Raw genomic sequence first — 13,081 nt, forward strand, 5'->3', positions numbered from 1 at the left:
ACTTTTCTTTGAGAAAGTGGTGGATACTGAATTAGTGGAGGTGACAGCATTGGTGGTGGAGCAAGGGACAAGACCACACAGATCGGGTAAGACCTGTGACAGCTGAATGGGCAGTCTGAGGGGACCAAGTACTTATCTGCCATATCTCCTGAAACTCGCTCATGCCATCTCTACAAATTAACAGTGAAGAACTCACTCGTATGCCAGCATCTCGCTCAGCTTCGGCCACACCAATATCTGCATCCCTCCGAACGACTGCCGTCTGAGTCTTACCCAGAGAGCTCAGGTACTCCACTTTATCATATACATCCTAGAAAACAAAATCCCTTTCAATAAACATTAAAGAGGTACCAGACCAGTCAGAAAATGCCTGTGACTTCTATCAGCCCTCATCTCTCCTGAGACTCTTTACTCCTTTGCCTTTTACTTCTGGAACTCACCTCTCTCTCTCTCCTCCTCCATCCTGCTAGCATCTAGAAACCACCACTTTCTTTGTGATCAAGCTATTCCTGCAACTCCCAGCCCTGAAATACCTTGCAGCTGATATTTACATTCTTCAGGGCAGGTAACGTCCTTCCCTACTGTACCTTTCTGATTGGCTCAAGACCCTTCTTGGTCATGTATCCGTATGGGTTCTCAAACAGGCCTGACTTTCAAAATAGCTGACATATGAAAAAACTGACTGAGTCCTTGGAACTATGCCTGGTCTCTTTTTCTGTCATGCTGTACCTTGATAGTGAAGCTCAGGATTTCGATGCCCATACGTCCAACATCAGGGGCTGCCACTTCACGCACCAGCTTAGCAAACTGATCCCTGTCCTGATAAATCTGTTCCACAGTCAGTGTACCTGAGGGGACAGTTCAAACTACAATGTTAAAAACCCAAACACGTCTTGTGAATAAGAGTTTCAAATCTGAAGACCTAGTACAGTTCTAAAGCCTGGGCAGGCCGCGGGTCTTCTCTGGTCACCAGGAACTAACAGAGTTTCAGAGGAGGCTGAGAAGCACCTGCACCCACTAAGACGGGGTCTCCAGCACAACGACAGACAGGACTTCAAGGAACAGTTTACAAGTCTACATTTCTGTGACAGGAGTTTTGGAGACTTGTCAAAATATTTTATTTATACATTTTATATATCACCCCCATCTACAAAGTTATCAAAGCGGTTTACAAAAAATAAATATCCATAAAAAAGCCATATAAACCAATAAAATAACACCACAAACAAAAACTATCATTGTTGCTATTATTCTACACTGCCACTCAATTACCTAACCAAAATTAGCACATAAAATTCCAGCCAGCTCATGTTAATTAAAAAAAAATAAAAAAATTCCAGCCAGCTCATTGAGCTACAATTTCAAACACAGAAACATGGGAAGAAAGGCCCCACTCTATCCTGGACATGCTTACCTAGGACAGCAGGATGTTAGTCTTCACACATAGGTAACATCATCCGATGGAGCCCGGCACAGAAAACTTTGACTGGCACACTGAGCATGCTCAGTGTGCCGCTATCCATGCTTTCCTGGCGTGTAGCAGATGGACTCAGGACCAGTGGGTATAGTGTACTCCTGATAGCAGTTGGAGACTGATCAGATTTCAATCTGACGTCAGCCCTAGTACATATACCCCTGCAGGAAGTGCAGCTCCTCAGTATTTTCCGTCTCCATAGCAGTTAGGGACTCTATGCACGCTCTCATAGCGTTAGCACAAATTCAACGGAGAAAACACAAATTCGGAAGAAAACCTACCTCTGAAGACGAGCCCCGCTCTCCTGCGGTGATACCCTCGGGTTCCTCCCCCAGTTGAGAATTCCCGAGGTTATTTCCGTGGTCCCTTAGAGGTGAGCCTTGGTCCGACGGCCGAATCGCAGCGAGGACCTAGCCCCCGATCTCGGGCGCAGCTGAGAGGCAGCGGGTGCACCCTCGAGCGTGGCGGTGAAGGTATTTGCCCTCTCCCCCCGCAGCCGGAGACTGCCCGGAACGAAACCGGGAAGCGTCGAAGACAAGGTAAGGTAGAAATCTTCAGCATAGACTCTGGTCTCAGAGGTTCGAGGAGTCGCACAGGTCGCCGGCCGAGACCAGTGCCACCAAGTTGATCCGCCCTAGCAGATGGAAGAAGGATCCAACAGAAGAAAATAGGATAAAGCATAAACGTTGGCAAGTTAAATGTAAGACATTGATAAGACAGGCTAAGAGAGAATTTGAAAAGAAGTTGGCTGTAGAGGCAAAAACTCACAGTAAAAACTTTTTAAAATATATCCGAAGCAGAAAGCCTGTGAGGGAGTCAGTTGGACGGTTAGATGATCGAGGGGTTAAAGGGGCACTTAGAGAAGATAAGGCCATCGCAGAAAGATTAAAGATTTCTTTGCTTCTGTGTTTACTGAAGAGGATGTTGGGGAGGTACCCGTAATGGAGAAAGTTTTCATGGGTAATGATTCAGATGGACTGAATCAAATCACAGTGAACCTAGAAGATGTGGTAGGCCTGATTGACAAACTGAAGAGTAGTAAATCACCTGGACCAGATGGTATACACCCCCGAGTTCTGAAGGAACTAAAAAATGAAATTTCAGACCTATTAGTAAAAATTTGTAACTTATCATTAAAATCATCCATTGTACCTGAAGACTGGAGGATAGCAAATGTAACCCCAATATTTAAAAAGGGCTCCAGGGGCAAGCCAGGAAACTACAGACCGGTTAGCCTGACTTCAGTGCCAGGAAAAATAGTGGAAAGTGTTCTAAACATCAAAATCACAGAACATATAGAAAGACATGGTTTAATGGAACAAAGTCAGAATGGCTTTACCCAAGGCAAGTCTTGCCTCACAAATCTGCTTCACTTTTTTGAAGGAGTTAATAAACATATGGATAAAGGTGAACCGGTAGATACAGTATACTTGGATTTTCAGAAGGCTTTTGACAAAGTTCCTCATGAGAGGCTTCTAGGAAAAGTAAAACGTCATGGGATAGGTGGCGATGTCCTTTCGTGGATTGCAAACTGGCTAAAAGACAGGAAACAGAGAGTAGGATTAAATGGACAATTTTCTCAGTGGAAGGGAGTGGACAGTGGAGTGCCTCAGGGATCTGTATTGGGACCCTGTATTGCTCCATGGTGAGACCGCACCTTGAATATTGTGTACAATTCTGGTCGCCGCATCTCAAAAGAAGGTACAGAGAAGGGCTACCAAAATGATAAGGGGAATGGAACAGCTCCCTATGAGGAAAGACTAAAGAGGTTAGGACTTTTCAGCTTGGAGAAGAGACGACTGAGGGGGGATATGATAGAGATGTTTAAAATCATGAGAGGTCTAGAACGGGTAGATGTGAATCGGTTATTTACTCTTTCGGATAGTAGAAAGACTAGGGGGCACTCCATGAAGTTAGCATGGTGCACATTTAAAACTAATCGGAGAAAGTTCTTTTTTACTCAACGCACAATTAAACTGGAATTTGTTGCCAGAGGATGTGGTTAGTGCAGTTAGTATAGCTGTGTTTAAAAAAGGTTTGGATAAGTTCTTGGAGGAGAAGTCCATTACCTGCTATTAATTGAGTTAGAAAATAGCCACTGCTATTACTAGCAACGGTATCATGGACTAGACTTAGTGTTTGGGTACTTGCCAGGGTCTTATGGCCTGGATTGGCCACTGTTGGAAACAGGATGCTGGGCTTGATGGACCCTTGGTCTGCCCCAGTATGGCATTTTCTTATGTTTCTTGTGTTCTTAACATCAACCGTCTAGAAGCGCGGGCAGTCAGACTAGCCTGCCTACGGTTCGTTCACAGACTCTGAGACAAAGCGGTCAGAGTAATGTCGGACAACGCACAACAGTGGCCTACATCAACCGCCAGGGGGGGACCAGAAGCCAACAGGTGTCTCTGGAAATAGACCCCCTAATGTCGTGGGCGGAAGTAAATCTCCAGGAGATCTTGGCCATCCACATCGCCGGGAAAGACAACAACACAGAGGACTACCTCAGCAGAGAAAGTCTAGACCCAGGAGAACGGAAGCTGTCGACCGCAGCATTCCAAATGATAGTGAACCAATGGGGAACACCAGACATGGACCTTCTGGCAAACTGGTCCAACGCATAAGTACTCAGGTACTTCAGCCGCAGGCGGGAACCTCAATCCCAGGGCATCGATGCCCTGGTACAGACATGGCCACAGGGGACTCTTTTATACGCCTTCCCACCGTGGCCCCTATTGGGCGCAACAACTCACAAGATATAGCTACACAGGGGACTAGTACTTCTGGTGGCCCCGGACTGGCCAAGAAGACCATGGTATGCAGATATGAGAAGGCTACTGGCAGGGACCCCCCTGCCACTGCCCCCACACAGAGACCTGCTTCAACAACGACTGATCCTCCACGAGGATCCAGCTCAATTATCTCTTACTGCCTGGCCATTGAGAGGGCTCGCCTGAGAAAGAGCGGATACTCGGGGGCTGTAATCGACACCCTACTCAGAGCTCGCAAGTTCTCCACATCTCTAACATACATAAGGATTTGGAGAATATTCGAAGCCTGGTGCGAAGACCACGACATCATACCGCGCTCAATTAAAGTTCCCGTGATCCTGGAATTCCTGCAGAACGGGCTACAGAAGGGTCTGTCCCTCAGCTCCATCAAGGTACAGGTGGCTGCATTGTCATGCTACGGCCCCAAGAGCGAGGGCGACAGCATAGCTTCTCACCCAGACGTTTCACGCTTCCTGAAAGGAGTCAAACACATCCGCCCACCACTAAAGTGGCCGGTACCTCTTTGGAATCTCAACCTGGTCCTGGATTTTCTAGCAGGAACCTTGTTCAGACCCCTCTGAGGTCTGTCCCTCCGCCTGTTAACGTTAAAGACAGTATTCCTGCTGGCAGTTTGTTCAGCCCGCCGCATTTCAGAACTACAAGCACTGTCCTGCCGGGAGCCGTTCCTCAGGCTCACCCTGGGAACCATCCAGCTACGCAGGGTCCCTTCGTTCCTTCCCAAAGTGGCGTCACACTTCCATCTTAACCAAACCATCTCGCTACCATCGCCAGATGAGTCGAAGACTTCGGAAGAAGCCCGTAGTCTAAGTCACCTCAACATCGGCAGACTCCTATCCAGATACCTGGAAATGTTGGAACCCGTACGAAAAATGGACCACCTATTCGTCCTCCACAGCGGGAAGAAACAAGGGGAAGCGGCTTCGTGGACAACCATAGCCCGCTGGATCAAGGAAGTCATCAAGGCGGCCTACGTAGAAGCAGGCAAGCCACCACCTCTACAGATCAAGGCCCATTCTACTAGAGCCCAGGCAGTGTCCTGGGCAGAAACCAGAATGCTGTCACCCGCCGAGATTTGCAGGGCAGCGACATGATCCTCCATCCACACCTTCTCCAGATTCTACCGCCTGGATGTTCAGGCTCGGGAGGACACGGCATTTGCAAGGGCAGTACTAAGTGGGTCATGGGCAGCCTCCCACCCGGTTCGGGAGTAGCTTTTATACATCCCATTGGTCCTGAGTCCACCTGCACATGCTAGGAAATGGAGAAATTACTTACCTGATAATTTCGTTTTCCTTAGTGTAGACAGATGGACTCAGCATCCCACCCTTGGCTGCCGTTACTTATGGAATTTCGAATGATACAAAGGTAAGCCATGCTTTCCTTCACTTTGGACACCCATCCTACCAGGTGTCGATGCTTTCCGGTTGAAGGCACTGGCGGTCTCCAGCTATAGCCAATTAAACCAGATCAAGTTAATCAAGTTATAAAGTTATTCAAGTTAATCAAATTAGTCAGTCACACATATATCCACAATGCTTTTCGAGAAGAATACTGAAGAGCTGCACTTCCTGCAGGGGTATATGTACTAGGGGCTGACATCAGATTGAAATCTGATCCATCTCCAACTGCTATCAGGAGTACACTATACCCATTGGTCCTGAGTCCATCTGTCTACACTAAGGAAAAAGCAAATGTTGCTTACCTGATGTAACAGGTGTTCTCACAGGACAGCAGGATGTTAGTCCTCACAAATGGGTGACATCGAGGATGGAGCCCAACCACGGAAAACGTCTGCCAAAGTTTCTGGAACTTTGACTGGCCCCTACTGGGCATGCCCAGCACAGCACCAACCCTGCAGCCAGCAGGGGTCCCCCTTCAGTCTTGTTTAAAAGCTACAGGCAGTGCCGAAAAAGCAAAATAAAAAACGAACCCAACACCGCGGGGCGGCGGGCGGGTTTCGTGAGGACTAACATCCTGCTGTCCTGTGAGAACACCTGTTACATCAGGTAAGCAACATTTGCTTTCTCACAGGACAAGCAGGATGGTTGTCCTCACAAATGGGTGAGTACCTAGCTGAGGATGTCCGAACATGCACCAAATGTACCCAACGGCGTGCAACAGGCACAACAACTGGGGTAGAATTTGGTAGAGGGCATCCGCACCCCACCGGGCAGGCGGAAGGGTGTTGGTATGTCATGTTGGAAAAAGGTTACGCAGGACAGATTGGCCGAAGATGGAATCCTGTCTTCCGGCTTTGTCCAAGCAGTAGTGGGCTGCAAAGGTATGGAGAGAACTCCAGGTAGCAGCCCTGCAGATGTCAGGAAGCGGCACCGATCGAAGGTGTGCTACTGAAGTCGCCATGGCCCTCACAGAGTGTGCTTTAACACGGTCTTGAAAAGGAATGCCAGCTTGCTGATAGCAAAAAGAGTTGCAGTCCGCCAACCAGGAGGAAAGAGCTTGCTTACCCACAGGTTGCCCTAACTTGTTGGGATGGAAAGAGACGAATAATTGAGTGCTCTTCCTGTGGGCAACTGTTCGGTCTAGATAAAATGCTAGAGCCCATTTACAGTCGAGGGTATGCAGAGCCTGTTCCCCTGGGTTGGAGTGGGGCCTGGGAAAGAAAATAGGTAGTATGATGGATTGATTAATATGAAACTCCGAAACTACCTTAGGTAAGAATTTAGGGTGAGTGCGGAGTACCGCCCGGTCCTGCAGGAGTTTAGTGTAAGGAGGATAGGTAACTAGGGCCTGTAACTCACTAACCCTGCGAGCTGAAGTGATAGCCAAAAGGAAAATCACTTTCCATGTGAGATATTTAAGGTCACAGGAGTGAAGAGGTTCGAAAGGTGGTTTCATAAGGTGACCAAGAACCAGATTAAGGTCCCAAGATGGGGCCGGAAGACGCAAAGGTGGCTTCAAATGGAGCAAGCCTTTTAGAAAGCGTGTTACAAAGGGTTGTACTGAAATAGGGACACCCCTGATACCTTTATGGAAGGCGGCTACCGCACTGACATGCATTCTAATGGAAGAGGTCTTTAGACCTGATTCAGATAAATGCCAAAGATAGTCCAAAAATTTAGGAATTGGACAGGAAAGGGGATCAAGGGACTGAGAAGTGCACCATGATGTGTACCTTTTCCATTTATAGGAATAAGATTTTCTTGTGGAAGGCTTTCGCGAAGCAATCAGGACATGAGAAACTGAATCCGAAAGGTTAAGTGGCAGTAGGATTAACCTTTCAACATCCATGCCGTCAGGGACAAGGCTTGGAGGTTGGGATGGAGGAGGCATCCGTCGTTCTGAGTGATCAGATGCGAATTTTTCCCCAGGGGAATGGTATTTGCGGATGGAGAGATCCTGGAGTATGGGAAACCACGCTTGGCGTGGCCAGTGCGGTGCTATCAGGATCATGGTTCCCTTGTCCTGACGTAACTTCATGATAGTCTTCGACAGAAGAGGAAGTGGAGGGAATGCATAAAGCAGACCGGTTGTCCAGGTGAGGGAAAAAGCATCCCTGGGCCGAGAGTGCTGACTCCGAATGAGAGAGCAGTAATTTTCCACTTTGTGGTTCTGAGGGGACGCAAAGAGGTCTATGTGGGGATAACCCCACTTCTGGAAAAGAGAGGTCGCTACCAAGGGATTGAGTGACCACTCGTGTGGTTGGAAGACACGGCTCAGCCGGTCTGCCAAGACATTGTCCACCCCCGGCAAGTAGGTGGCCCTGAGGTACATCGAACGGGAGAGGGCTTCTGCCCAAATCTGCGCAGTTTCCTGACAGAGAAGGAAGGAGCCTGTGCCTCCCTGCTTGTTGATGTACCACATGGCCACCTGATTGTCCGTCTGAATCAAGATTATGTGATTTGATAGGCAATCTTGAAAAGCCCGGAGAGTGTATCAGATTGCTCGAAGCTCTAGGAAATTTATCTGGTGTTTGGCTTCCTCTAGAGACCAGAATCCTTGGGTTTGTAAACTGTTTACATGGGCTCCCCAGCCGACGTTGGAAGCGTCGGTGGTGAGAATTATTTGAGGATCTGGTGGATGAAAAGGCAAGCCTTGTAGGAGGTTTGATTGATTCTGCCACCAGGCCAGAGACAGACGGAGTGCGTCGGTGATGTGGACAATGGTCGACAGAGGCTGAGTGGCTTGGATCCATTGTGATTTCAGAGTCCATTGCATGACTCTCATGGCCAGACGGGCCATTGGAGTCAGATAAACCGAGGAGGCCATGTGTCCCAAGAGAATAAGAAATTGGCGAGCTGTTGCTGTACGTTGAGACTGCAACTGGCAAGCTAGGGACACAAGGGTTTGGACACGCTGATGAGGAAGGAAGGCTTTTGCCTGTAAGGTGTCCAAGTCTGCTCCAATGAAGGATAAGGTTTGAGATGGGACTAAGTAGGATTTCTCGTAGTTGACAAGAAAGCCTAGAGATATTAGAGTTCGAATTGTCAGGGTCAGTGAAGACCGAGCGATTTGCTGGGTTGGGGCCCTGATTAACCAATCGTCCAAGTAGGGGTAGACGTGGACACCTTCCTTCCTGAGGAACGCTGCAACCACTACGAGACATTTGGTGAATACGCGTGGTGCGGATGCTAGGCCAAATGGGAGCACTCGGTATTGATAGTGGTTTTGGCCCTACTAGAAACCGGAGGTATTTGCGATGAGCCTGAGCAATCGCAATGTGGGTATAAGCGTCTTTCAGGTCTAGAGAGCAGAGCCAGTCCTCTCTTTGCAGCAGAGGGAGAAGCGAGCCTAGGGTTACCATCTTGAACTTCTCTTTGTGAAGGTACTTGTTGAGGGCCCGTAGGTCCAGGATTGGTCAAAGTCCTCCTGACTTTTTTGGGATCAGAAAGTACCTGGAATAGAACCCTAGTCCTTGTTGCAAGAGAGGAACGGGTTCTATAGCGTTTGACTGGAGGAGAAGGGAAACTTCCTGCTCTAGAAGAACAGAGTGATAGGTAAGTCTCCATGCTTGCAGAGGTGGAGAGTCCGAAGGAAGAGTTAGGAAGTTTAAATGGTAACCCTGTGCAATGATCGCTAGCACCCATTGATCTGTGGTGATGTGATTCCACTTTTCTGTAAAGTGGCTTAATCGACCTCCTACTGGTATGCTTGGTAGAGGGATTAAGCATCTGCTCTCTAAGTGAAAGTCAAAACCCCGATGCAGGGCCTGGTTGCGGGGCTGCTGTGGGCTTTTGCTTTCGAGGTTGGCGAGGCTGAGGTTTTTGATACGGCCTCGTTGACCTAGACTTTGTTTGTGGGGGATAGTACTTCCGTGGACGGAAGAATGACTTTTTAAGCTCCTTCTTAAATGGTTGTTTAGAAGGGAAGTCAGAAGGAATCGATGAGAGCTGTTTAAGGGTCTCATGATGATCCTTCAATTCAGCAACTATTTGTTGAATTTGCTCACCAAACAAATTATCCCCTAAACAGGGCAGGTCGGAGAGCCTGTCCTGAACCTCTGGGCGAAGGTCAGAAGACTTAAGCCAAGCCCAGCATCTTGCTGAGATGGCCGTAGCAGACAGTCTAGTGGAAGCATCGAAGATGTCATAAGATGTTCTTATCTCATGCTTCCCAGCTTCAAATCCCTTAGTTACGAGGGTTTGAAGGTGGTGTTGAAATTGTTCTGGTAAGATATCTGAAAATTCTTGAATCTGCTTGAAAATGACCCTGTTGTATTGGGTCACATACAGCTGATAAGAAGCTATTCTGGAAATGAGCATGGCCCCTTGGTATACTCTTCTGCCTATACTATCTAGGAATTTGTTTTCCTTAGTAGGAGGTATGGATGAGTATGGCTTCATTCTTTTAGCCTTCTTTTGAGCTGACTCTACCACAACAGAGTGGTGGTCTAGCTGAGGTTTTTGAAAGCCAGGTGCTGACTGTACCAGGTAAGTAGAGTCAGCTTTTTTGTTTACTGGAGCAACAGATCCAGGAGTTTCCCAATTCTTTTTTAGAAGGTCCAGAAAAACCTGATGAATTGGAATGGAAGTGATGACTTTTGGGGCATCCAGAAATTGGAGTAACTCCATCATTTGGTGCCTGTCATCTTGCTCCGATTGAAGCTGAAAAGGGACCAATTCCGACATTTCCTTCACAAAATTGATGAAAGAGAGGTCCCTCAGGAAGAGAACGCTTTCTGCTTTCAGCAGGAGAGGGTGGTGAAGGTAAATCATCGGTATCTGTGGAAGTATCATCACCCCAGGTGTCATAAGGATCAGGTTGCTGACCTGTAGGACCACGAGGGGGTTGGATACCTGAAGGCCCCGGTTGAGGCTCCGAGAAACCCGAAGGAATCACGGGGGCATCGAAAATACCTTCGGAGCATCGGTGCCGGCATCGAAGGCATTGATGGAGCTGATGTGCGTATCGCCCCGGAGGAATGTATCGGTGGCGAGGGACGACACGGCATCAATGGAACCACTCCCGAAGGAGGAATTTGATACGGTGTTTCTCCACCAGATGAGATTGGCATCGGGGAGCGTACCAGTGCTGTCTGTGACCCAGGTATCACCGGTGGAAGGGCGGTCATGAGCGCTTCCATCCGGGCCAGCAGCGGTGCCAGCGCTGCTGGAATCGGGTCGGTGACCGGTTCCAGTCTCGGTGCCGGAGTCGGTGCCGATGGAATCTGGAACCGTTGCATTGCCTTATCGATGGCCTCCTGGACCAGCCGGTCCAGTTCTTCCCGGAGACCTGGGGTAACAAGACCCGGCTCCGCGGAAGAGGGAGGCTGAGGCTGAGTCGGAGTGACCACCATCACCGGTGGAATCACGGCTCCCAAACCCCGATGGGGTGAGGGTTGCCTCGGTGTCTCAGAAACAGGAGTGGACAGTGCCGCTTCTGATCGCGACTTCTTCGGTGGAGGCTCGGACGGTACAGAGGTCGATGACTTCGATTCCTCAACGGTCCGAGACTTGCGATGTCGATGACGATGCTTCTCCCTCCGATCCCCTCGATCCTCGGGGGAAGGGACGGGAGTCGATGGCCGTGGAGACGTCTATGGCAGACGGTCACTGGGAGGTTGCCGACGATGGTGTGACTTCGACGGTGCCGGTTCCGAGGACGTCGATGCAATGGACGGCGTCGGAGTGTGAGCATGGAACAGGAGTCCCATCTTCTCCATTCTGGCTTTGCAACCTTTTGGTGTCATAAGGGCACATTTGGTGCAAGTCAGGACATCATGCTCACTCCCTAAACATAATACACAGACTCTATGAGGGTCTGTGATAGATATGGTGCGCGTACAGTCTGGGCACCGACGGAACCCCTAAGCAATGGCCATTGAACAAAAATTTAGCCACGGGACGGTCGACGGCCAGCAGGCTGCGAGGGCCAAACTCGTCGGTAAGCGGCGAAAAACGGCAAAAAACTTACCGAAGTACCGCAGGCTAAATTTAGATAGAGGGGGGACCCCTGTGGGGTGAATTTTACTTCAAAGAAATCTGTGAAGAAATTCCTGTCAGGAATGTGGTAAGAGCTCCTTAACCGCGTGGCTAATGCTGCGCGGAAAAAAGAAGACTGAAGGGGGACCCCTGCTGGCTGCAGGGTTGGTGCCGTGCTGGGCATGCCCAGTAGGGGCCAGTCAAAGTTCCAGAAACTTTGACAGAAGTTTTCCGTGGTTGGGCTCCATCCTCGATGTCACCCATTTGTGAGGACAACCATCCTGCTTGTCCTGTGAGAACAAAATTATCAGGTAAGTAATTTCTCCAATTCACGCAGGGTCTCTCTTCAGTCTCGTAACATAGAATTATGAAAAAATAAAATAACAAACATAGGAGAAACCCACCTCCGTTGGGTGGCAGGCAGGTTTTGTGAGACTGTCCTAGGAGAACACCTGTTACAGGTAAGCAACTCTGCTTTCTCCTAGGACAAGCAGGATGGTAGCCTCACACATGGGTGAATCCCTGGCTACAGGCTGTTCCCTAACAACAAGCAAGACTAACAGGTACCCAGCCAGATGCCAATGGGCACAACACCACAGGTCTGTTGGGAACAGCGGGAAAAAGCCTGAACCTGAAAAAAGGGCCCTAGGCAGGAAGAGTTGGGTTCTACAGCTGCAAGAGATTCCAGAGGACAGGCTGGCCGAAGCTGCTATTGTGTCGGCCTTCTCTGTCCAAGCAGTAGTGATCAGTGAAAGTGTGGAGGGAATGCCACGTTGCCGCCTTGCAGATCTCAGACACAGGGACCACCGTCAGGTGTGCCACCAAAGCTGCCATGGCTCTGACAGAATGAGAACTGACATGGCCCCCAAAATGCAGCCCCCCTTGCACATAGCAGAATAAAATGCAATCCACCAGCCAGTTAGACAGGGTTTGCTTAGCAACCGCAACCTGTTCTTATCAAACAAGATGAAGAGTTACATGACTGCCTGTGGCCTGCTGTTCGCTCCAGGCAGAAGCCCAAGGCTCTCTTGCAATCCAAGCTGTGCAGAGCTCATTCACCCTGGTATGAATGAGGCTTGGAAATAAAGGTGGAAGACGTTTGACTGGTTCAGATGGAAATCTGTCACCACCTTAGGCAGGAATTTAAGGTGTGTGGAACAGGGAGCATTCTCTAAAATGCTCCTTGTTCCACGCGCAGGTCCCCAGAGGCAGGCAGAGCTCCGGAGTCTCAATGCATGGATAAGACGATGGTGCAAGGAAGAGGGATTCAGTTTTGTAAGGAACTGAGGAACCTTTTGGGGAAGGGGGAGTCTCTTCCGAAGGGATGGGCTCCACCTTAACCAGAGTGGAACCAGACTGCTGGTGCTAACCTTTAAAAAGGAGACAGAGCAGCTTTTAAACTAGAACAAAGGGGAAAGTGGACAGTCGCTCAGCAG

The 13,081-nt window shown here is 49.1% G+C and overlaps 1 protein-coding gene across 5 annotated transcripts in view; it reads right to left on the reverse strand.

The window, feature by feature from the left end:
• FLOT2 (flotillin 2) overlaps window positions 1-13,081 on the reverse strand; it is a 126,657-nt gene that overhangs the window by 8,403 nt on the left and 105,173 nt on the right. For all 5 annotated transcript variants that reach the window (XM_029611098.1, XM_029611099.1, XM_029611103.1 and 2 more), the window contains 2 exons: window positions 730-848; window positions 197-310 (listed from right to left, as the gene is read on the reverse strand). In XM_029611098.1, the coding sequence (XP_029466958.1) occupies window positions 197-310; window positions 730-848 (233 nt within the window). The remainder of the gene's footprint in view (window positions 1-196; window positions 311-729; window positions 849-13,081) is intronic.

Source organism: Rhinatrema bivittatum, chromosome 8, assembly GCF_901001135.1.
Source record: "Rhinatrema bivittatum chromosome 8, aRhiBiv1.1, whole genome shotgun sequence".
Lineage (NCBI taxonomy): Eukaryota > Metazoa > Chordata > Amphibia > Gymnophiona > Rhinatrematidae > Rhinatrema > Rhinatrema bivittatum.